This window comes from Neofelis nebulosa, chromosome 8, assembly GCF_028018385.1.
Source record: "Neofelis nebulosa isolate mNeoNeb1 chromosome 8, mNeoNeb1.pri, whole genome shotgun sequence".
Lineage (NCBI taxonomy): Eukaryota > Metazoa > Chordata > Mammalia > Carnivora > Felidae > Neofelis > Neofelis nebulosa.
In genome coordinates, this window is record NC_080789.1 from 65,460,347 (window position 1) to 65,485,640 (window position 25,294).

A 25,294-nucleotide genomic window follows, 5' to 3' on the forward strand; every position below is an offset into this window, starting at 1 on the left:
TTTTTTCAGATCATTCTAGTTAGCCTGTGGTAATTAACCTTGTAGCCAGGTTTGAACAGACAGCAACCAGAGGTCAGGAATCTCAGGCAGTTGAGGGACATTTTGAATTTAGCTTTCTGATGGTTTGTGGCTCCCCTTCTTTTTTGTGTAGATCCACAAAAGAATTAAATGTTTACTGTGCAAACCTAAAATTAAGGAGGTTTATAAGGGCTCAGTGTTTCAGAGTCTAAAGACTTTCTAGCTCAGAAGCCCTGCTCTACCACGATCCTATATAACTTTGGGCAAGCTGTTTGATCTCTATGGACCTCAGTTTACCCATCCATAAAATAGTAAATAAAACTACCTACTTCATAGAATGATGGAGTTAAATACCTGGTGTAAAATGTTCAGTGCAGTACCTGGCACTTGGTAAGCCTCATTAAATATTCGCTATCATTTATTTTTCTTTTTCCTTTGTACTTTTCTTTGTATGATATCCTTTGGCTATTTTCCCATTTCCTTTTACCCATGAGAAAAATAAAAGGATTTTGAAAAGTTCATTTTAGGGGATAAAACAGTGAAAGGGAATTGAGATCATGGAAGGACTTGAAGGAAGGAAAAGGTTAGGAACAAAAAACGCTAGAGGTGGAAGGAGGAGCGGTTAGGCGGAACCATCCGAGATGGCGAGGTAGACCCCAATGAAAGCCTGCTCTGCTAGGAGCAGAGACGCAGGTCTGGACTGCCCGGCAGTGGGAACAGCCTTTGAGACTGCTGGGCTGAGAAAGAGGAGTGTCCCCTTAAGGGAGCTAGGCCTGAAATAAGGGGTGTGGCCGTGGCTGGCAGAGAGAGAGAGAGAGAGAGAGAGAGAAGAGAAGAGAAGAGAAGAGAAGAGAAGAGGAGAGAAGAGAGAGAGAGGAGAGAGAGGAGAGGGGAGAGAGAGAGACAGAGAGAGAGAGAGAGAGAGAGAGAGAGAGAGAGAGAGAGAGAGAGAGAGAGAGAGAGAGAGAGAGAGAGAGAGAGAGAGAGAGAGAGAGAGAAAGGGTGGCTGAAACTCAGAAAAATGGGCGGGGCCAGAATTGAGGGCCTGCCGGGCAGGTGGAGGCGGGGCGGAGATGGGAGGGGCATGGCCCGGCGGGGGGCGGGGTCCCAAGGAGAGGCGGCCCTGGGGTCTGCCATCCGGGAGGTGGGTGGGCGGGGAGGTGAGATGGGCGTTGAAGAGGCCCGGCCCCACGGAGGAGGCGGGCTGAGACGGGCCGGGGACCCGAAGGGGCCGGAAGGGGTGGCTGCCGGCTCGGCCCCGCCCCGGGTCCGCCTCCCCGCGGGTTCCGTTGGCCGTGGCGGCAGCTGAAGCTGTGGCGGCGGTGGCCGCGGGGCGGGCGTAAGATGGCGACAGCGGCGGCGGGAGCCCTGGGCCTGCTGTGGAGTTGGCTGTGGAGCGAACGCTTCTGGCTGCCCCAGAACGTGAGCTGGGCCGACCTTGAGGGGCCGGGCGACGGCTACGGCTACCCGCGGGCACGACACATCCTCTCGGCATTCCCAGTGGCGGCGGGCATATTCTCCGTGCGGCTGCTCTTCGAGCGGTGAGAGCCCGCGAGCGAGTGGCGCGGAGGGTCGGGGCCGGGGCCGGGGCCGGGGAGCGGACCGGTGGAACCGGCTCGGGGCGGGGAAAGGCCGAGCACCGGAAGCAGAATTGGCGGGGAAGCCCGGAAGCAGGGGGCTGGGGGAGCCCGGGCTGCAGCGCGGGATGTTCGGAGGGTGGCGGAGGTGGTCGCGGAGCCTAGGTAAAGACAGTTTGGGGCGTGGACAGTGGAAGAACGAGAGTCTAGGGGAGGCCGGGCCCTTTCCCTTTTTAGATCCCGGAGGCCCTGGGAGTGAAGGGGGGGGGGGGGGGGGGCTTCTTCTGGGCCTGCTCCCAGCCTCCAGGGATCCTACAGACAGGAAACAGGTTGAGTGTGTGAGCTGCGGCCGAGAACCCGAACACCCGAAGAGCGAAACAGGAAAGGGCCACAGGAACCAGAACTAGATGGGGCTGTGGAAGCTGAACGGTTAACGTTAAGAGCCAACCTTTCCAAGCGAAAGGAGCGGGTTTTGGGGAATCTGAGATTTGTGAGGACACTTACGAGAGTTGAGGGGAGCAGGGTTAGGCCCCAAGCCTTGCTTTGTCAGTTCATGGACATTTTTGTGCATGTGTAAATTTCCAAAAACTGCTACCAGAGCCCGCAAGAGAGTGGAAATCTGGTAGGGATAAGGCGTGGTGGAGCCTGGGGTTCCAAAGTCTAGAAAGGTGTCAGGTTAGTTGCGGAACAGGCCTTAGAGGCCTGAGATGGAAGGAGGAGTGGTCATTTTGAAAGGAAGAGATCTGTAGGGCTTATCAGAGGAAAGCTGTATTGAGCTGGCTTCTAAGTGAGTTTAGCAGAATCACAGTTCTTTTTCTGACCGCGTGTTCTTGATAAAAGTGATTTCACTTTTCCTTAAGTGAGTAGTTGGTACCTACTGTCTAAGATGAAATGTTCACAGAGGACTTGATGTGGCGATTTTATACTGTGGGCTTACAGCTGTGGGTGATTTTGATCAAATCTATTCTGCGGAAAAGGAGACTTATTTCTTCATAGGTCTCAGGTAATGAGGATGCACTTTGACATCGTTTGTTCATTTGGCCCTTATCTGGAGCAGAAATGCCCTTTCTAGGACGGGAATATACTGCAAATAAAGAGAATCTATTACTCTCTGAAGAATTAGTTATTATGTGTTTTGGGTTACTTTTCAAAAGTGCCTACTACTTCTGACACAAAAGTCTTTCACAAAATATTTCCTTTCTGTAGCCAGCTTGTCATTCATCCATTTGTTCATAGTGTTTGTGTATTGTTATCAAAGTGCTCTCCGTCAGACGTTCAGGTACAAAAATCAAGATGCTTTTAACTGAAGCAAATGAAACTGAAAGATCTAAATGCCTTTTCTGGGTCCTTGGGACCTTAGTGTTACAGTTTTGTAAGTATAGGCATTGTATTAAGTATTCCTGGGGTGGGGGTACAAACCACTTTTCCCTCTTAGGAATAACTTAGATCTGGGTACTCTCCACCTTGGCAGCTGTATGTGAGGGCTGAAAAAAGAGAAAGACAGTGTAATGGCTAAAAAGGAAAATACACCAATTTAAGAAAAAATTTAATTGTCCTAGGAAAATATTCTCTGCTTTTTATATAAATGTATACCAATATGGAAGTTTATTCACGTTACTGATAAGAGGAAATAGCATGTTTCTTATAAATACCCATTTTATATAAACTTGCATAGGGGCACCCCTGGGTGGCTCTCAGTTAAGCGTCTGACTTCGGCTTAGGTAGTGATCTCGTGGTTTGTGAGTTCCAGCCCCGCATCATGCTCGCAATGATAGTACAGAGCCTGCTTGGGATTCTCTCTTTCCCCCCACTCTCTGCCCCTCCCCCACTTGCACGTGCATTCTCTCAAAATAATAAATAAATAAACTAAAAAAAAAAACTGCATATATCTTCAGATTTCCAAAGAGTTCCCTCAGACGGCTGTGAAGACTTCTATATCCCCTGGCGGAGCCACTAGAAAAGGATCCTTTACCTGTGGGAATTCTATCTGAATGTTTCTATGGTGCTCAGTGTCAGGGGAGCAGCGGAGGATGGGAATACTGAACTGAAAGCATTCTAGTATGATATTCCTTGGCTAGTAAGATCAGGCATCCTGTTCATCTCATGTATGATCTTGGGAAAGTTTAACCTTGGAGGCGATCCTGCTATTTTGTTTCTTTTTATAAAACCTACTACCTTAGTTAGCAGTAGAATTGAGTGCTGGATTAGCAGTTCCTCTCTTGCTACACCGGTCTTCCATAAAGGTAGTAGAAGCCACTCTTAGAGTATAGGAAAAGACATATTAGAAATATTGGTACAGCTAAGTTGTTTTTCCTCCTTTTCTCATTTCTCAGATCCCATCTAATTTGTTTCTAGAAGTGACTTGGTTTCTAGTAATCATAGACTGTGTGAGCTAGGACTTTCTTTATAGACAGTAAACTAGCCTGGAAACATCCTGCAGCTTTTCAGAGGTTTCATACTCACTGGAGGAGGAACTAGAACCAAGATCCAGATCACTTTCCCAAGCCCCGGGCTCTTTCCACTATATGGTGTAGCCATCTTTAACCTTTCCTTAAACCTCCTTTCAAGGATTAAGGTTTAAGCCACCTCTTCCTAGTATTCTAGGATTTGGAAAACAAATCCATGCTCATCTTATTCTTGGTTATTTAATGTGTTTGAGTTGAAGATTGTATTTTTTTTCAGATTTTTGTTTCAAATTGTTCTGCATATTTTAATGAGTCTTATATTATGTCCCTTGATAAATTATCTCTATTTGTGTTGTTTTAAGAATTTCCCAAAGAATAGGGGTGCCTGGCTGGCTCAGTCAGAAGAGCATGTGACTCCTGATCTCGGGGTCCTGAGTTTGAGCCTTAGGTTGGGTGTAGAGATTATAGAGATTACTAAATAAATAAACTTAAAAAAAAAAAAATCTCCCAAAGAATAGAGTTTACAATTTGGTTTTACCTTCCCATCCTTCTCATCAACCATGCTGAGCATTTGTTTTTTAGTTCCCACATTCCCTGGAGAACCACAGCCTCCTCTGATAGGGATGACTTGAAAAGCCGCGGGGCCATAATAAGTAAAGTGTTTGTATCTAGCTATTTTGCTAAAGAGCTGCGGATAGGAGATTGTTACTTACCAAATAATGGAGGCTGCCCTCTGTGGACCTCTGCTGAGTGGCTGTATTGTGGTGGCCTGTGCCTTGCAAAATGCCTCAGGTGTGGCCTGTGATCGGTAAATATTTATTGAAGGTTTGAGGAGGGCCCATCCTCATCTACATAGATGCCCAGAGGAGTAATCAGAATCTAGATCTCCAACCTGAAATGGATGTTTGGCTTGACTGAGAGAAATTCCTTTGTTTCTGTTGTTAAATTTCATCATATATTTGCATGTTGTGTACCTTTCTACAGCTTTTTTCTCTCTTTATCCCCTCCCCCCATACACATATTCACACTACCCTGTACCCTAACAAAACAGGGATAAGAAACTCTTCCATGTGTTTTTTTTTTAAACTTCTTTTCATGTTATGTTCATGATAAAATTGTTTGAAATTTAATTATCTAGTCACTTGAGCACTTGTTTCTTGGGATCAAGTAGAAGCTTGAGACACCATTGACACCATTAGATCTATATAGGCTCATTTATTTTGAATATGCTATTGCAATAGGAGCTCTGTATTGCCAGAAGAAAATTATTTTGTGAATTATTCAGGAGATAGATTAGAGCTTTCTCTGCTGCTCATTCATTATTCCAATCCCCTCTTCTCTCTTGTTACTTCCAAAGCAACCTCACTGGGGTGTGCAAAGAGCCTTCTCAATACCATTCTCTGTCATAGGAGACTGAACAGATTCACTTGCTAGCCTGTCATGTAACTGGTAACAAAAGTAGTGACTCTTTTGTGTGCACGTTTCTCCGCCACTCATTTCATCTTCCTCTCGTAAGCCTTGCTACCTCTGCTACGTACTGCTTTTCTTTTTTTTTTTTCTTGTTTTCCCCCATTTCCCCTAAGTGGAGGAAGAACTTTTTTCCTCTCCCTGACAGGCCTGCTGCCTTCCTCCCAGATCCATGTCAAGTGACTGCATTGTGACCCAGGATCAGTGGGTCTTCCTGACGGGTTAGAAAGGCTTTGGGAAGAATGGACATAGCTGCTGAACTGCCCATTCCATTGCATCTCTAAAGGTATTCTGTTGGGCGTTATTGAATTGTAAATCACAGAATTAAGTCAGGTTTGCAGATCCAGCAGGGCAAGATTGAAAAAGATACTCACATGGCCCTGCCCTTGTCTAAGAATCCACCTCTTCATTAGCTCCAGATGGTCAGAAGCCTTATGTGCCCCTCCTCTTGCTGGGGAAACTTCTTTCCCCAACCCTTTCTGTGCAGTGGGTGTTGATGCTCTGCAGAAAACTGAATACTGTCATGCCTGAGGCCAGGTTCCTGGCTTATCCCTGGAGACAATATATTCAGCACAGCAAAGAAGCATGTCAGATATTTTTGCTTTAGCCACTTCCTGATTCAGAAAACTAGGGTCTCCTAGATGGGTAAAGAAGAAATTAAGAGGAGGCAGCAAGTGAAATCTGCACCTTTTTTTTTTTAATTAAAAAAATTTTTTTAATGTTTATTTATTCTTGAGAGAGAGACAGAGTGAGGGCAAGCGGGGGAGGGGCAGAGAGCAAAGGAGACAAAGAATCCAAAGCAGTCTCCAGGCTCTGAGCTGTCATCACAGAGTCCAACATGGGCCTTGGAACTCACGAACTGAGATCATGACCTGAGCCGAAGTTGGACGCTTAACTAACGCTTACCCAACTGAGCCACCCAGGCACTCCCGCACCCTTCTTACGGAGCGGCAAGGGAGATAAACCTATTTTGGCTTCCTTTCCAGAGGTATTTTTAGGCAGATAAAAGCTGCCCTTCACTGAGTTTTGGACTCTGCTTGAACCCACTCCTACCTTATCTTTGGGGAAGTTAATTGAAATGTTACTGCAAAAGGAGCTAACCATAATCACTTCTAACTAAAAAAAAAAAAAATCTGAAACGAGTTTTCGTAGAAACAAAGGCATTTTTCCTAGATATGAAGAATTCTCTAAAACTGCTGTTCTGTGCAGTAGCCACTAGCTAGTATAGTAGCTACTTGCTTTTGGGGATTTCAAATGTCACTAGTCCAAATGTGCTGTGTTAGATACGTTTGAAGTGTAACACACACCAGATTTTAAAGACAGTGCAGGGGGACAAAAAAAGAATGTAATATATCTCATTTTTAACATTGATTACAAGGAAATAACTATTTTTTAATTTTTTTTTTTAATTTTTTTTTTCAACGTTTTTTATTTATTTTTGGGACAGAGAGAGACAGAGCATGAACGGGGGAGGGGCAGAGAGAGAGGGAGACACAGAATCAGAAACAGGCTCCAGGCTCCGAGCCATCAGCCTAGAGCCTGACGCGGGGCTTGAACTCACGGACCGCGAGATCGTGACCTGGCTGAAGTCGGACGCTTAACCGACTGCGCCACCCAGGCGCCCCTTTAATTTATTTTTTAAGTTTATTTACTTATTTTGAGAGAGAGAGCAGGAGAGGGGGAGAGAGAGAATCCCAAGCAGGCTCCCTGCTGTCAGCACAGAGCCCAACGATAGGCTTGATCACACAGACTGTGAAATCATGACCTGCGCTGAGATCAAGAGTCAGACATTTAACTGACTGAGCCATCCACTGTGCCTCAACATTGATTACATATTGATGTGATATTTTGGATATGTCTGTTTAACCAAAGTATATTATCAGAATTAACTTTACCTGTTTCTTTTTTCCTTTTCTGAATGTGGCTATTAGAAATTTTAAAATTAGGGGTGGCTCAGTCGGTTAAGCATCCGACTTGGGATCAGGTCAGGATCTCAACAGTTCCTTCCTGAGTTCCAGCCCCATGTAGGGCTCTGTGCTGACAGCTTGGGGCCTGGAGCCTGCCTCAGATTCTGTTTCCTGTTCTCTCTGCCCCTCCCCTGCTCATGCTCTTTCTCTCTCTCTCTCTCAAGAAAAGTAAACATTAAAAAATAATAAAAAAAGAAAAGGAAAATTTTAAATTATATATGTGGCCTGCATTATATTTCTGTTGAATAGTGCTGATGGGAGTAATTCAAACAAGTATTTATAACTGAAAATAATTTTATTAAAAAAAATTTTTTTTAATGTTTATTTTTGAGAGAGAGAGAGAGAGGGAGCATGAGTGTGAGCATGAGCGGGGGAGGGACAGAGAGAGGAGGAAACACAGAATCCGAAGCAGGCTGAGCCGAAGTCGGACGCTTAACCGACGGAGCCACCCAGGCGCCCTGAAAAGGATTTTATTTTTTTAATTTTTTTTATTTTAATTTTTTTTTTTTTTTTTTTTTTTGTATTTTTGGGACAGAGAGAGACAGAGCATGAACGGGGGAGGGGCAGAGAGAGAGGGAGACACAGAATCGGAAACAGGCTCCAGGCTCCAAGCCATCAGCCCAGAGCCTGACGCGGGGCTCAAACTCACGGACCGTGAGATCGTGACCTGGCTGAAGTCGGACGCTTAACGACTGCACCACCCAGGCGCCCCGAAAAGAATTTTAATATAAATTCACATTTGATTTATTTTTTTTAGGACCAGAAGGGTGATCAGTCCTAAGTATATCAGACCATGCTTTTATTTTTTAATTTTTTTTTTCTGACCATGCTTTAAACAAATCTTTCTAAAAGTTGTGGCAAAAGTGGGTTTTTTTAAATATAAGTCATTTTCCGAATGATTTAAATGACTAGTTATAGTCTATTTTGAGTAATACTGAGTAATTGACAGTGCCTTCTAGCCAGGCATTGCTCTGTAATTTTAGTTTTCTGCATATATCTTCTTAGTCGAGTAGTTAATGATCTGTAAACAAACAAGTTTGTCAAGAAGTTAAATGTATGTGGAATGCTGCACAGCCCTGATAAGACATTGGGAATAATCACAGTATTTTGGGGCGCCTGGGTGGCTCAGTTGGTTAAGCATCTGACTTTTGGTTTTGGCTAAGGTCATGAAGTCACAATTCATGAGTTTGAGCACCACCTCAGGCTCTGCACTGATGGTGTGGAGCCTGCTTGGGATTCTCTGTCTCCCTTTCTGCCTGCTCGCACTCTCTCTAAGTAAATAATAAATAAACATTAAAAAAAAATCACAGTATTTTATCTCTTCTCAAAATTATGGTGTTTTGTTTGTTTTTTAAGTTTATTTATTTATTTTGAGAACACACAGGGAAGGGGAGAGAGAGAGGGAAAGAGAGAAAATCCCAAGCAGGTTCCACACCAACACGGAGCCTTATGCGGGGCTCAAACTTACAAACCATGAGATCATGATGTGAGCCGAAACCAAGAGTTGGATGCTTAACCGACTAAGCCACCCCGGTGCCCCTGTGGTGTTTCTTAAAAAGGGTATTCCTTACAGTCTTTGGCTTCTGGGTAGCGTCAACATTTGTAAGAAGTTTCAATAACCACGCAGGGCGCGCCTGGGTGACTCAGTTAAGTGTCCATCTCTTGATGTTGGCTCAGGTCATGATCTCACTGTTTGTGAGTTTGAGCCCCTGAGCCCCAAGTGGGGCTTTGAGCCGACAGCACGGGGCCTGCTTGGTATTCTCTCTTTCCCTCTCTCTCTGCCCCTCCCCTGCTTGTGCTCTCTTTCTCTCTCTAAATAAATAAAAAAACTTAAAAAAAAAAAAAAGATGTTTAAAAAAATAAGCACAGGAGGTCTCAAACCCAGTCGGGTTGTGTTTGCTGTGTTTAATTCTGCTTGGGGAAATCCCCTTATACTGAAATTGGTTAACTTGAATTTCTACTGATTCCTCAGAAATCAGGGACCTTCTCCTACATGGAGCTGGTAGGTTATCTGATGACCCAGGAGGACAGGTGGGCACATTTCCTTGAAACACTTCACCTTTTGGTTAAGAATTTAGTTTTAGGGGCGCCTGGGTGGCGCAGTCGGTTAAGCGTCCGACTTCAGCCAGGTCACGATCTTGCAGTCCGTGAGTTCGAGCCCCGCGTCAGGCTCTGGGCTGTTGGCTCGGAGCCTGGAGCCTGTTTCCGATTCTGTGTCTCCCTCTCTCTCTGTCCCTCCCCCGTTCATGCTCTGTCTCTCTCTGTCCCAAAAATAAATAATAAAAAACGTTGAAAAAAAAAAAATTTAAAAAAAAAAAAAAGAATTTAGTTTTTACCTATTTTCTTCTTTCTCCAGCAGTTATTTATTGAGAACTTAGTATCTGCCAGTTGTCAGACTGTGTGCCACGGATAAAAATGTAAGTCATGGTGTTTGCTTGCAGGAAGAAAGCAAGAATATCAGTGGTTTAAAATACAGTGTCATAAATGTATGCAGAAGGCTGTTATGGGAGTTTGGAGGAGGTGGGTTCAGTTCCTTTTAACAGTTGTTAACTAAAATATAGGCTTAATGTCTCACTAGCAAACACTTGTTTCTTGGACCCTGAAGAACGGTGAAAACTTCTTAAGGAACAGTTTTTTTGTTAACCTGTTTCTCTGATCCACCTCTTGGCACTTGTACATTTGTGTATTTCTACTTTAAGTTACATTACATTACATTTAAGTTACTATACATTAAGTTGTATCGTCATTTAAGACTGTAAGTGGAAAGATCATCCATTTAAGAAAGATAGATATGTGTAGTGAAAGAAATGTATGCATATAGTCGGAAAGGGAGAAACTCTTCAACAATGAGAGTGTCAGGGACCCCCAGCTATTTTTCAGCCACACTTTGAGAACTGCTGCTCTATAGCAAGTAAAATATTCGCTAACTACTGTACAGTAATACTACAACTTAGTCTTAAATTGTGTCCATCTGAAACATTTCAACATATATACTGTTAGTAATTCTTATTATCTCAAGACTTACATTCCTTACAATGAGGTTAGATGTAAGCAGGATTGCTGATCCTTCTCATCACAGCACCTAGCAGTATATCAAATTGCATGGGCACTAATTATCTTAATGCTTTAAGGCTCTGTAATAGTCTAAGTGAGGATAACTTTGATACATGTGGGAGGAGTGAAAATAGTCTGGTATAAATCCACAGTGTGTGCCTTGCCATGGTTTAGGATAATATATGCCATAGAGGTCGTTTTCTTTATAGTCTGCTTCTGCTTTAAGAGCAAATTTGCCAATTTAAAAAAAAGTCCTCGTGACACCTGGCTGGCTTAGTTCTAGGAGTGTGAGACTATTGATCTGGGGTGTGTGTCTGAGTCCCACTTGGGGTGTAGAGATTACTTATAAAACTTAAAAAATGAATTAAATTAAAAAAAAGAGAGAGAGGTGCCTGAATGACTTAGTCAGTTAAGCGTCAGACTTTAGTTTAGGTCACTATCTCACGGTTTGTGAGTTCAAGCCCTGCATTGCACTCATTGCTGTCAGTGCAGAGCTGGTTTCGGATCCTCTGTCCCCCTACCACTACAGGTCCCCCACTCAGGCTGTCTCTCTCAAAAAAAAAGAGTCCCTGAAGACACTATTCTTTAAAAAAAAAAGTCCTCAAAAGAAACTGCGTGGGGTGCTTGGGTGGCTCAGTTGGTTAAGCATCCGACTCTTTGATTTCAGCTCAAGTCATGATCTCACAGTTTCCTGGGTTTGAGCCCCACATCAGGCTCTACACTGAGAGTATGGAGCCTGCTTGGGATTCTCTCTCTCCCTCATTCTCTGCCCCTCCCCCACTTGCACTGTCTCTCTCTCTCTCTCTCTCTCTCTCTCTCTCTCTCTCAATAAAGAAAGAAAGAAAGAAAGAGCAAAGAATACATATACATGTACAACAAATGTGTATAGCACATGAGTTTGTAGATAGCAAATCCTATCCTTTGAACATCTTACTCAGAAGGGTGCCTGGATGGCTCAGTAGAAGGAGTATGCAACTCTTGATCTCTGGGTTGTGAGTTCAAGCCCCACATAGGATGTGGAGATTGCTTAAAAACAAAATCTTAAAAAAAAAATTAGGGCTGGCTCAGTCGATTGAGTGACTGACTCTTGATTTCACCTCAGGTCATGATCCCAGAGTCGTGGTATCAAGCCCTATGTCAGGCTCCACGCTGAGCATGGAGTCTACTTAAGATTCTCTCTCTCTCTCTCTCTCTCTCTCTCTCTCTCTCTCTCTCTCTCCCCCCCTCTCTCCCTCTCTCCCTCTCTCCCTCTCCCTCTCTCCCTCTCCCTCTCCCTCTCCCCCCCTTCCCCCTTTCTCCCTTTCTTACTCTCTCTCCCCCTTCCCCCCTCCCTCCTACCCTTCCCTTCTCCCCTACTCACATGCGCTCTCTCTCAATCAAAGAAATGAAATTTTATTTCTTTTTAAGTTTATTTATTTTGAGAGTGTGAGAGAGAGCTCAAGTATGAACAGGAGAGGGGCAGAGAGGGAGAGAATGAGGGGTGACAGAGAATCCCAAGCAGGCTCTGCATGTGGTCAGCATAGAGCCTGACTGGGGCTTGAACTCATGAACCATGAGATCATGACCTGAGCCGAAACCAAGAGTGAGATTTAACCACCTGAGCCACCCAGGCACCCCTCAAATAAATAAAAATTTTAAAAAACATTTTTTTTAAATGTTTATTTCTGAGAGGGAGACAGCATAAGCAGGGGAGGGGCAGAGAGAGAAGACGACACAGAATCCGAAGCAGGTTCCAGGCTCTGAGTTTTCAGCATAGAGCCTGACACAAGGCTGGAATTCACGAACCTTGAGACCATGATCTGAGCCGAAGTCGGACGTTTAACCGACTGAGCCACCCAGGTGCACCCCCCCCCCCCCAAATTTTTTTAATAAAAAATTTACTCAGAAAAATACACTGACATGGGTGCATATGTATAGGGGATACTCAAAATGTATGCTTGGGAGTCACCAGCACATAAATGAATAGTATTAGTATAATTTAAATGTATTATTTCATTAAAAATAACGATAGTAGCCATGTTACATGAATAGCATTTTTGAAAAGTAATTATTTTCTAAAAAAAAAAAAAAATCCAGAGAACAGCATTGATTTTACATTTTTGGAAATCTCTTTACTATCTGACTTAATAGAAGATAGTTGGATTCTTCTCGGTGGCTTCTGCATTCAGGCTCTTGTTATATGTAGTTTTAGTTGAAGTATATAAATAAAAGCTGGCTTCACACAAATATGTCATTGGAAAGGGGAAGTATTTTTTCTTTGATATAACACCAAGACATAACAAATATTTTCTTTTCTTTTTCTTTTTTTCCTTTCCTTTCTTTTAATTTTTTTTTTTTTTTTTTTTTTTTTTTAATTTTTGAGACAGAGAGCATGAGCAGGGGAGGGGCAGAGAGAGGGGGAGACACAGAATCCGAAGCAGGCTCCAGGCTCTGAGCTGTCAGCACAGAGCCCGACGTGGGGCTTGAACTCACAGACCGTGAGATCGTGACCTGAGCCGAAGTCAGACGGTTAACCGACTGAGCCACCCAGGTGCCCCTCCTTTCTTTTAATTTTTGAGAGAGAGAGAGAGAGAGTGTGTGTGAGCAGGGGAGAAGGGCAGAGAGAATCTTAAGCAGGCTCCATGCTCAATGGAACCCAACGTGGAACTAGATCCCATAACCCTGGGATCGTGACCTGAGCGGAAATCAAGAGTTGGATGCTTAACTGACTGAGCCACCCAGGCACCCCAACAGGAAGTAGTTTCTTAAAGGTTGGTTGCATTGTGGAATATGAAACCCTGTCATTGAGCTTTTCATTCATGTTAAAATCCATTGGTCTGTCTGGAGATCATGGGTTGGTAATTTTGCCTCACTGCGTCCCAGAGAGCAAGATGGGTCACCAGCAGCTCTACTGGAGCCGTCCGAGGAAATCCGGTGAGGGTTCTCATTCTTGCCACATCTACTCAAACTGGCATAGTCTAATCTGGAAATATAGCCTCACTATGTGCCACCATCATTTCCGTCAGTATGCAAAGGATAAAGGCTTCATTAAGTTTGATTAAATGAGCTTCCTTGAATGGGTCATCCAGGATACCTACATTAACTGTAGATATCCAAGACACCTACCTTCCTGCTAACTCTTTGTACATAAAATTAAAGTACTTCAATTAAAAAAAAGAAAAATACTGGTTTATTGAGTTATATAGATCTCCCAAATGTCAATACATTTCTTTATACAACATTTAAAAATCCTATTAATCTCATCAGAACTAGTCTTATCATAAAAGCTTGAACGATTGGGAAGTTTTCAAGTTCAAAGGTGGATATAAGTTCTCTAAAATTCTAATTTTCACTTGAAAGCTTGAATTTTATCATTGGCAACAATGTTTGTTTTCTTGAAGTGACAGGCTTATTTCATTCATTTTTAAGAAAATAACCAGGTCCGAATGACCTTAGTTTGTTGGCCATTCTTTGAGGTAAAAATTGTATTCTATGAAAAATGTAATTTTAAAAAATGTTTATTTATTTATTTGGAGAGGGAGGGAGGGGGGGGGAGAGAGAGAGAGAGAGAGATTGATTGATTGATTGATTGATTCCCTAGCAGGCTCAGCGCTGTCACCACAGAGCCCAATGTGGGCTCAATCCCACGAACCTTGAGATCATGACCCGAGCCGAAATCAGGAGTCAAGACGCTCAACCGACTGAGCCCCTCAAGTGCCCCAAGGAAAAAGTGATTTAAGTTCAGTGCACAACTTAGTCAAACAAGCGTGTGTCCTTGAGACAACCATATACTTTGCTATGTAGCAAAAGTGCTGTGTACTTCCCATTCCATCACATAATACTTCTTAAAAGTATACTCAAAGGCTGAGATTTGTTAAAATCAATCATTTGTATTGCTTCGTCAAGGACATTCTTAAGTGAACTGGCTTAAAAGAAAAAGAAAAAAAAACTAAGAGGACATAGCAAGGAAGAATACAATAACCATTACTACAGTTGGTGCATTTGTGCTCAAGTACCATAAGTTTTATCCACCATGGCTTTGCCCTGTCGTTGCAAGTGTCAACACAGTAACAAAGGCAAATGATGTCTTGATATTATTATTAAAATAGTTTTTACTTTCTGGGCCTCTAGAGAGTATCTCAGGGGCCTTCTGGGGGTCTGTAGACCATACTTGGAGACCCTCTGCTATAACTGAATGAGATCAACCAGAGTGGGTGTGTAGAGTAAGAAAAGAACCTGCATAGGACTCTGAGGAAACCGCGTATTTTAGGAAAAAGCAGAGTGGGGGAAAAAAACCCAAAAGGAGAAAAGAGGTATGACAACCCTATAGTATTTGATAATATCTGTAGTAAGCATTTAATAAGTACTTACTTTGTCCCAGGCACTATTCTTTTTTTTTTTTTTTTTAAAACATTTTATTTATTTTTGAGACGGAGAGACAGAGCATGAACAGGGGAGGGTCAGAGAGAGGGAGACACCGAATCTGAAACAGGCTCCAGGCTCTGAGTTGTCAGCACAGAGCCCGACGCGGGGCTGGAACTCACGGACCGTGAGATCATGACCTGAGCCGAAGTCAGCGGCTCAACTGACTGAGCCACCCAGGCGCCCCCCAGGCACTATTCTAAGTGCTAAACATTGAGTCCTCATAGTAACTTTGTGAAGTAGGTAGATAATTACAGTTATCCTCATTTTGTAGATGAGAAAACGGGAGCACAGAGAAAGTTAAGTAGCATGTCCAAGTGACTCAACTAGCAATGCATACCAAGCAGTCTACTTCTGTTGCCAGAGAGATGGAGGGAGAAAAGTAGGAGGAGTATGGCAAGTAAGGAAGCTAAGAAAAAAAGTACATTTCAAGAGGGAGGGCATGGTCAGTAATGTGGAATAACGTGGAGTGGTCAGGTAGGATACCGGACTGAAAAGCATCCATTTGATTTCACAATAAGGAGATCATTTTTGGCAAGAGCAGTGTCAATGGAGTGTAGGGACAGAAACGAGATGAGAGAGAGACAAAGACTGAGGAATGAGTGGGAGTTGGAGAAGTGTGATTCTGATGCAGGATGTTGAAGGCATTCCCTTCTCTTCTTAGTCAAGATTCTTAAGAATCTTAGCTATTTCCATTTCTTTCTTCCTCGTCCTTATATCTTTCACTGATGTAACTCACTGCTGTCTCTAGATTTTCTGTTTTACTGGCATTTCTTTGGTGAAGGTTACCACAGATCTCCAAATTGCTAAATCCAGTGGATACTGAAATCCTTGTCTTACTTGATCTCTACCTCATTTGATACAACTCTACCTCTGGTCTTCCTGCCCTCTAAATTCACCTTTTATATTAGTATTTCCCAGGATGTTGACCTTGGTTTTCTTTTCAATTTGTGTTCCTTTCTTTCTTTCTTTTTTAAGTAGGCTCCACATCCAGCATGGAGCCCAACACGGGGCTTGAACTCACTATCCTGAGATCAAGACCTGAGCTGAGATTAAGAGTTGGATTAAGCAATCAACTAAGCCACCCAGGAGCCTCAGTTTGTGTTCCTTTCTTGTTTCACTCACATCCACCCCCACGATTTTAGCTACCACCTATATTCTCATTCTCTTGTGCTTTTTTTTCTTTCTCAGGTGTGTGTGTGTGTGTGTCTTAAGCCTCTTTATTTGCCTACTAGACAGTTCCATTTCAGTGTCATATGAGCACTTCAAATTCAGCCTAACACAATTCATCTATCATTCCCAAATTTGCTTTATCTTATGCTCTACTTGGTTGAGACACCATAATCAACTTAGTTTCCCAAGTCAGAAATAAGGAAGGCTGGACTCTGCTTTTGCCTCTTACATCTATTCTGTTACCAAGTGCTATTAATTTTACCTCCTCAGCAGCTCTTGAATCCGTCCTTTCGTTTTCATTTCTATAGCCTTAGTTCAGTGCTTTATCACTTAAAGCATGGAGTTTTTACAGTAGCCTTTAACTGATGATGCTCCTTTATTAATATACAAATCTAGCTCTTCTCCTGGCCTAAAGCCTTCCAGTGCCTCTCCATCAACTATAGGATAAAGTTCACTCTTAACATACCATACCATACCATACCATACCATACCATACCATACCATACCATACCATACCATACCATACCTGTGATTTGGCCTCTATCTGTAGAGTTTTTTTCCTCCTGCCACTGTTGCCACCCCTGAATTTGTACGTTGCATAGTTCTGTAAGTAGTTTGTCTCTTCTGTTTGCTTTAGTACATGCTGTTCCCACTGCCTGAATGTCTTTTTGTACTTTCTCCTCTGTCCACCCTACAGAAGCTACTCAAATTTTTAATGTGATTGGTTTATTAAGAATTCAGTTGCAAAGGGAAAGGACTTTTGGAATCTGTTTTGTGTGGAACTCTGCATTTTGCCTCTTGTATACATATGTCTTGGGGGAGGGTTTTCAAATGCTGCTTGTGTACCTAAGGATTAAATTTTCTTTTTTTTTTTTTTTAATTTTTTTTTTTTTAACGTTTATTTATTTTTGAGACAGAGAGAGACAGAGCATGAACGGGGGAGGGGCAGAGAGAGAGGGAGACACAGAATCGGAAATAGGCTCCAGGCTCTGAGCCGTCAGCCCAGAGCCCGACGCGGGGCTCGAACTCACGGACCGCGAGATCGTGACCTGAGCCAAAGTCGGATGCTTAACCGACTGAGCCACCCAGGCGCCCCTCTAAGGATTAAATTTTCTAAACAGGCTTTATCTGGACCTAAGAATCTTTATTTAAATATCTCAGTTCTCATCTCTCCCATTTGTGTGTGTGTGTGTGGCAGGGAGCATTCAGGGTCAGATAATTAGTACTCAGTACTCTACCTAATGATACACCGTCCTCATCAGTCTGTATAAGACCTTTCTCTTTTTATTGTATTTTTCACTCCATCTCATTCCCTATTTTGATTTCTTTGATGGTTATTTTTCTTTTTTATATATAAATTTTGACACTTTATATTTTTCCAGAAATTGATCTAAGCCACTGCTTCCCAACCTAATCATGTTGCTGCACACACAGAAAATAATTCATGTATTGCGCAGTAGGGTATATGAGGCCAAAGGCTACAGACTAAGGTTTCCGGGTTACCATAGGCTCCGTGGACCACCCTTGAGAGCTAGGAGTAGTATCTCAGCATCAACGTAGCCCAAATACATTACTTGCCATGATACACTAGTTGAAAAGCTTAATCTATACTGTGAAACATTATTTGTGTATAGTTCATATCCATTAATGATGTTGCGGTGAATCGCAAAGATAGAGTTGTTAGTATAGCTCCTGTCTTTGGTAAAAAGCAAAGTAGTAAGTAATTTCATCTTCATTAGCCCAGGCCTTAGTCAGCTGCTGCCATGTATCTGGAGGGCAGAAAAAGGCAGAATGAAATGATGTCTACAAAACATAACAGTTTGGGTCACTAGACTCATGTTCCTGGAGTGGCAGGTGGAAAGGAGCAGCCTACCATTCAGTATAGGCCACTAAATGCCTACTTATTTAGACCTGCAGGCTAAGGGAAGTCTGGTCTTTCAAATTAGTTTAGGGGTGCTTGGGTGGCTCAATCGGTGAGTGTCTGACTTCTGCTCAGGTCATGATCTCCTGGTTCATGAGTTCGAGCCCCACATCGGGTTTGCTGCTGTCAGCCTCTTAGTGCAGAGCCCACTTCAGATCCTCTGTCTCCCTGTCTGTGCCCATCCTCTGCTTGTGCTTTCTCAAAAATAAATAAATGCTTTAAAAAATTATTTAAAAAATTTTTTTTTAATGTTTTTCTTTATTTTTGAGACAGAGACAGAGCATGAGCGGGGGAGGGGCACAGAGAGAGAGGGAGACAAAGAATCCCAAGCAGGCTTTAGGCTCTGTGCTGACAGCTCAGAGCCTAAAGCCTGCTTCGGATTCTGTCTGTCTCTCCCTCTCTCTGTGCCCCTCCCCCGCTCATGCTCTGTCTCTGTCTCAAAAATAAACATTAAAAAAAAAAAAAAACTTAAAAAAAATTATTTTAGGGGCACCTGGGTGGCTTAGTCAGCTAAGCGTCCAGCTCTGGCTCAGGTCATGATCTCACGGTTTGTGAGTTCGAGCCCCGTGTCGGGCTCTGTGCTGTCGGTTCAGAGCCTGGAGCCTGCTTCAGATTCTGTATCCACCTCTTTCTCTGCCCCTCCCCTGCTCATGCTCTCTCTCTCTCAAAAATAAACACTAAAAAAAATTTTTTTTAAATTATTTTAAAACTTGGGCAACAAATTGATCCTGTAGAGGACAGAAAATCACAAGATAAATTTGATTTTTCACTGCCATCAACAGCAGTTTCAAACTATGATGTCAGGAATCTTTTACACTCTTAAAAATTTTTACATTCTTAAAAATTATTAAGGACCCCAAACATAAATTTATGTTTACATGGATAATATCTATCAACATGTACTGTTTTAGAAGTTAAAATGGAATTTTAAAGATATATATTCTATTAATTCATTTACAAATGACAGTAAATTGATTATATTGGTAATACAACTAATGTTTCATGAAAAATAACTATTTTCCAAAACAAAATAAAATGTGAGAAGAATAGCATTATTTTACATTTTTTTTTAACACTCTTTAGTATTTGGCACCTGTATTCTCATGTCAGCTCCTGCATTCAGTCTATTGCAGTGTCATGTAACCCATGGAAAATTCCACTGCACACTCATGAGAGAGTGAGAGAGACAAGAATTATTACGAAGTTATAGAATTATTATGAGAGTAGTTTTGACCTTGTAGACCTCCTGAAACGGTCTCTGAGACCCTAGGAATCTGTACAGTTCAGTAAATGCCTATCTAACAAAAAGGATGAATACCTAATTTCACTTTCTTCATTAAGGTGATTTCATTAAGTACATAAATAAATCTATGTATTTAATTTTTTTATCATGTAAAAAATTATTTTTCAAACTTAGTTATGTTTTATGCTTATTTATGTTTTATGCTTCATGCTATAGCACAAAATAGGTGCCCCATAAATATTTGCCAAATAGATAAATTTTCTTAGGGTCTGTTTTTTGTTTTTTTTTTAAAGTTTATTTATTTATTTTGAGAGGGGAGAGAGAGAGAGAGAGAGAGAGTATGAATGGGGAGGGGCAAAGAGAGAGGGAGTGAGAGAATCCCAAGCAGGCTTTGTGCTGTCACTGCAGAGCCCCACATGGGACTCAGTCTCATGAACCATGAGATCATGACCTGAGCCAAAATCAAGACAACTTAACCAAATGAGCCACCCAGGCGTTCCTCTTAGGGTCTGTATTTGTCTAACTGTAACTGACTGCATGCTAGTAATTTTGTCTTTCATTGTACTCTGTGAACTAATGAGGTCAGGATATGAGCTAATTCCGACTCTAGGATATTAAGTTCACTCCAAGGTCTAGATAATAAAAAAAATTATCTTGCCTTCACCCAGGTAAGCAGGGTACAAACCTATCTCTGTCGTATGAAAGAAGATTTCTTGCACTTCTTGGCTTCTTCCAGAGATACCATCAAGGAGAACCAAGACTGAACTGTTTCTAGTAAAAATAATAATAGCTGCTTTTAATAATAATATTAAGAACAACAACAATAATAGCTGCCTTTTAATGAGTGTTTACTAAATATCAGGTACTGGGTTAGGCATGGATCATGTCATTTCATTTTTAAAATAACCCTGTGAGGTAGATATTATCTCCATTCTATAGATGAGTAACTTTAACAAAATCTCTTAGCTGGCAAAATCTAACTCCAGGGCCTTTGATCACCTGACTGCTTCTGGACTGAAGAGCTCTGGATCAGGAAGTAAGAGTAGGAATTGGAAAAGCTGTTTTTGTTATTGGGTCTACTTCTTCATACAGTTAATGTAGATGAGAGGATACAGAGATAATTCAGTGCTTTTCTCTCTCCTGTAGCACCAACTGAAAAGCAAAGAATGACTGACTTAGTTACTCCTCTGGATGCTGATCAGTCCTGGGTCCAAACTGAGTTCCAATGGAGCAAGGGTAGGATTTGAGAGACCTGTCACTTGTTAATTACTGAGCACAGACACAGAATCTTGGTAAATACAAAAACAGCATTCCCTGTATACTGTGTTCATAAGGAGTTTAAACATGAGTGGGGTGCTAAAATATTTGTACACAGAATAATATACCAGGAAATATAAAGTATCTAATAGTGTTGGCCTTTGGATGAAACTTTTGTACCACCTGTGTCAAAGAGGAGAGAATAGGTTACAGATGTGGTTAACTTTGTGCTGTGAATAAATATTTCTCCATGGCTCAGGAACTTTCGTGATAAGGGTAGAAGAAGTTTTCACAGAGGAAGATAATAAAGTTTCTTATTCTCAGTTCCTCCCTTAGAGATAAATTCTGGATTCAAATGCAGACCAAGAAATAGGTCAAGAGCACTCGATCTTACGCCTCCCAGTCACAATTTCATCTTGGGACTCCTTAAGATGCTAAGAGAACTAAAACTGGTTTTGACTTATTCTGAAAATGACTATGTAGAGCTTTTCCTAGAGCTAATGCTCACAGAAATTTATGGATGTGGAAGAGAGAGATCTTTTTTTTTTTTTTTAAAGAATTTTTTTCTTTTAAGTAAACTCTATGCCCAATGTGGGGCTTGAACTCACGACCTTGAGATCAACAGCCGCATGCTAAATGGACTGAGCCAGCCATGTGCCCTAAGAGGGATCTTTCTTTAAAAAATTTTTTTTAATGTTTTATTTATTTTTGAGACAGAGCATGAGCAGGGGAGGGGCAGAGAGAGAGGGAGACACAGAATCCCAAGCAGGCTCCAGGCTCCGAGCTGTCAGCACAGAGCCCGACGCGGGGCTCAAACTCACGGACTGTGAGATCATGACCTGAGCCGAAGTTGGACGCTTAACCGACTGAGTCGCCCAGGCGCCCCTAGAGGAATTTTTCTTGAAGAACCAAAGAATAGTTCCTTATTTTTCAAAGGTCTACAAGTTAGAAATTAATTACAGTTAATGATAACACCATGGAATACTAGATTTGGGAAAAAATCTTAAGGGCGCCTGGGTGGCTCAGTCGGTTAAGTGTCCAACTCGATTTAGGCTGAGGTCATGATCTCTCTGTTTGTGGGATCCAGCCCAGAGTCACATTCCAATCTAACAGCATGGAGCCTGCATGGGATTCTCTGTCCCTCTCTTTCTCTGCTCCTCTCCCACTCATGCTCTCTCTCTCTCTCTCTCTCTCTCAAAATAAACTTAAAAAAAGAAAAAAAATCTTAGATATCATGTCATTACTTCTTCTAGATGATGAAACCAAGACCCAGAAGTTAAGTGACTTAAGTTTATATGACTTATTAATGGTAGATTTGGGAATAGAATGGAGTACTAATAGGTAATTTATTTCTCATCCTTCCTAATTTCCTTTCTTCCAGGCTACTAAAGTTCTAAGTATTTCCATAATTTTTTGTTTAGGCAGGAAGGTGACCAAGACCCAGGATATTTGTATTTAGGAAGAGCTCAGTCTCAGTTCTACTTTGCCCTCCAGTTAAGATCTTCTTGATTTTTTGATGTGAGGGAAACTACCGTTTATTAAGCATTTCCTTTGTGCCATGGTCTTCATATATATTATCTCATTGAATAGTTATAGGATTCTTGTAAAGTAGACCAGTGCTTCTAATTTTAATAGGCATAGGAATCACCTGGGGATCTTGTTAATGCAGGTTCTGATTTTGCAGGTTTGGGATGGGGTTTGAGATTCTGCATTTCCAAAAGGTTTCCAGGAAAAACCAATAATGTTTTGGTCTTACTTTGAGTAGCAAGGATGTTGATACTATCTTCATCTTCTAGAGGAAAAAACAGACTTATAGAGATTAAGTGAATTGCTGCAGTTCCTTCCTACAGGCAATAAGTGGAAGACTAGTAGATAAAATGATAGGTCTGACCTAGGTCTTTCTGACTCTACAGCTCAAGATGTGATAAGAGAAGCCAGGAAAAAAATGGAAAGAGAGCTTATGTTCTAATATTTCTTAAACAGGTCACTTCGCAAGTAAGTCAGTGGCAGAATCTAGGAATAAATTAAAAAGTCCTGGTTCCCAGCCCAGTTTTTTCCCTTTGCCTTCCATCAGCCCCCTAATCAGGATTTTTTCTTTCATGCTTAGCAAACCATATTTAAAATTGGCTTTGGATTTTTATCCTTACAGGTTTATTGCTAAACCCTGTGCACTCCGTGTTGGCATCCAGGACAGTGGTCCTTATCAGGCCCAACCCAATGCCATCCTTGAAAAGGTGTTCGTATCTATTACCAAGGTAAGTCGGCAAAGAAAGAGAGGAAGATTCATGTGAGAGGTTACCCCATAGGGCAGGGGGCGGTGGAGAGCAAGTGTCTCCAAGGATAGGGATAGGATGGGATGATCTTTCACATTTCGGTAGTCTATATAACTATAAGGAGAACTTTATTCCTCTCAGGGAAATACCTTTGGGTCAGGATCCCTTAAATAAGTTTACATACATTTGGATTTTAGACCTAGTAGCCACAACCCCACCTTCTCCAGACACACACAGTATTTTGATTTTGTTTTTCCCTGCTCCAGTTTCTGTCATTATCTAGTTGCATAATCCAGATAGGGATGGTACCAATAGCCTTTGTAGTTTTTTTTGTTGTTTTTTTTTAAAGTTTATTTATTTATCTTGAGAGAGAGCACAAGTAGGGGAGGGGCAGAGAGAGGGAGAGAGAATCCCAAGCAGGCTCTGCACAGTGTGGACCCTGATGTGGGGCTGAACTCACAAACTGTGAGATCATGACTTAAGCTGAAAACCAAGAGTCAGAGACTTAACCAACTGAGCCACCCAGGTGCCCCTGCAGTTTGGGTTTTTAATAGCTTTTTTTATTCAGCTTGGGCTGGAGAGAGAAGACCAAACAAGGATTCTAAAGGAAAGCTAATAAAGCTTTGCTAAAGGCAAAGGTCTTTGATATGTGAAATAGGACTTCTTACTAAAAATGAGTGTGGGGGTGAAACCTAGAAGGATAAACATCCCTTAAACCGTTGTAGTTATATATCCCCCCTTTTTGCCACTCAGCTAGTCAGGGGGATTTAACGAGAGGGTTGAAGAGAAAGGGACGTTCTGACTCTGGTCATGCATCCACAGTATCCTGATGAGAAAAGGCTAGAGGGCCTGTCAAAACAACTGGATTGGGATGTCCGAAAAATCCAATGCTGGTTTCGTCATCGGAGGAATCAGGACAAGCCCCCAACGCTCACTAAGTTCTGTGAGAGCATGTAGGTGTGCATATGGAGGTGGGGAGTGAGAAGGGTGGGGTATGACTGGACTGAGGTTTTCTTTTGGTAGGACAATAGTCAATGAATGTAGAGGGCTGACTCAATTTATTGTAGGCAGGAAAGAAGAGAACTGGAAGACCCGTTGCCCTTAGTGTCTTGAACATGGCTTGCCATTAAGCTACGTGTTGTAGTTTGATTTTGTTCTTCCTTCTCAAATAGATTGGGAGTGAATTCCTATAACTGCACTTATATAGGTAGATAGGCACACCCTTGTACACCTTGGTAGAGACAGTACCGGCTTGCGGTAAATTGACATTTTGGTAGGAAGTATCCTTTCCTGGTCATACTGTACTTCATTTCACTGGGCTTTTACTAATTATCCCCTGTACACAGAACACAATTGATCATTGTCATGCAAATAAAATATTAGGCACTATCATTAGGGAGTCTGATATGGAAGAAAAGTTGATTATAACCAGTATACACTGGTGGGAATCTATTTTAAACAAAGTGGAAGATGTCTATCATTTCGGCTTTTTAGGTAACAATATTTGTCCCCGTGCTGGGAACTTTATCTTTTTTTTTTTTTTTTCTTGAAGATGTTATTTATATATATTTTTTTTTAATTTTTTTTTTTTTTTTAACGTTTTTTTTTTTTTTTTTTTTTTTTTTTTTTTTTTGGGACAGACAGAGACAGAGCATGAACGGGGGAGGGGCAGAGAGAGAGGGAGACACAGAATCGGAAACAGGCTCCAGGCTCCGAGCCATCAGCCCAGAGCCTGATGCGGGGCTCGAACTCACGGACCGCGAGATCGTGACCTGGCTGAAGTCGGACGCTTAACCGACTGCGCCACCCAGGCGCCCCGATGAGGTGTCTGTTTTAAATATTTTACTCATTTAAAAAAATATATATTTTTAAGTAAACTCTTTGTTCAACATGGTGCTCAAACTTATGACTCCCATGATCAAGAGTCACATGTTTTACTGGCTGAGCCAGCCAGGTGCCGCTCTGGGATCTTATTTCTTACCCATAATTGTGTTGTCCCCAAATCTGCTATCTTGACCTCCTTAGCCTCAAAAACTTTCTTTTGAGTGAATATTCATCTAACCTCTATTCTTTGCCCACCCAGGTGGAGATTCACTTTTTATTTATGTATATTCTGCTATGGAATTAGATTTCTCTGGTCGGTAAGTCTAAACTCTCTCTGGTCCTCTGTTGGGTTCTAATCATGCCTACATCTCTAGAGATAAGAGTTGTGTGATACCATTAGATCTTTATTTCCTCCCTGCCCTTTTATTTTTTTCTGTAATGCCTACAGCCCAGGTTTATATGCCAAACAGATTGTTGTCTGTCTGGCATCTGATTTCATAACTTTACTGTTTCTCCCTTTATTTAGGGGAGATAATTGTAATAGTAATAGCATAGTACACAAATAGTAATAGTATTGATTAAATCAGATGTGATTTAATCTGATGCTGGTTTACAAAGTCTGTGATGGTTTACAAAGCATTTGACAAAGATCTTGTTCTTCCAAGGAGACAGTTGTAGAAATCAGGGTTAGGTTACTGTAGGAATGAGTAAACC

The 25,294-nt window shown here is 41.9% G+C and overlaps 2 protein-coding genes across 6 annotated transcripts in view; both read left to right on the top strand.

Moving 5' to 3' along the window:
- The first annotated feature begins 1,181 nt into the window (after positions 1-1,181).
- Positions 1,182-25,294, top strand: part of CERS5 (ceramide synthase 5) — a 33,348-nt gene continuing 9,235 nt past the window's right edge. For 2 of the 5 annotated variants that reach the window (XM_058742827.1, XM_058742824.1), the window contains exons 1-4: positions 1,185-1,559; positions 22,633-22,738; positions 23,579-23,709; positions 24,840-24,897. In XM_058742827.1, the coding sequence (XP_058598810.1) occupies positions 1,363-1,559; positions 22,633-22,738; positions 23,579-23,709; positions 24,840-24,897 (492 nt within the window). In that variant the 5' untranslated portion in view covers positions 1,185-1,362. Of the gene's footprint in view, positions 1,560-20,372; positions 20,463-22,632; positions 22,739-23,578; positions 23,710-24,839; positions 24,898-25,294 lie in introns of all 5 variants that reach the window. The other 3 variants (XM_058742825.1, XM_058742826.1, XM_058742823.1) reach the window with 3 other exon arrangements.
- Positions 12,828-14,007, top strand: LOC131519615 (small ribosomal subunit protein uS14-like). The gene has a single exon (XM_058742828.1). It carries the CDS (start codon positions 13,287-13,289, stop codon positions 13,527-13,529), a length of 243 nt encoding a protein of 80 aa, XP_058598811.1. The 5' UTR covers positions 12,828-13,286; the 3' UTR covers positions 13,530-14,007.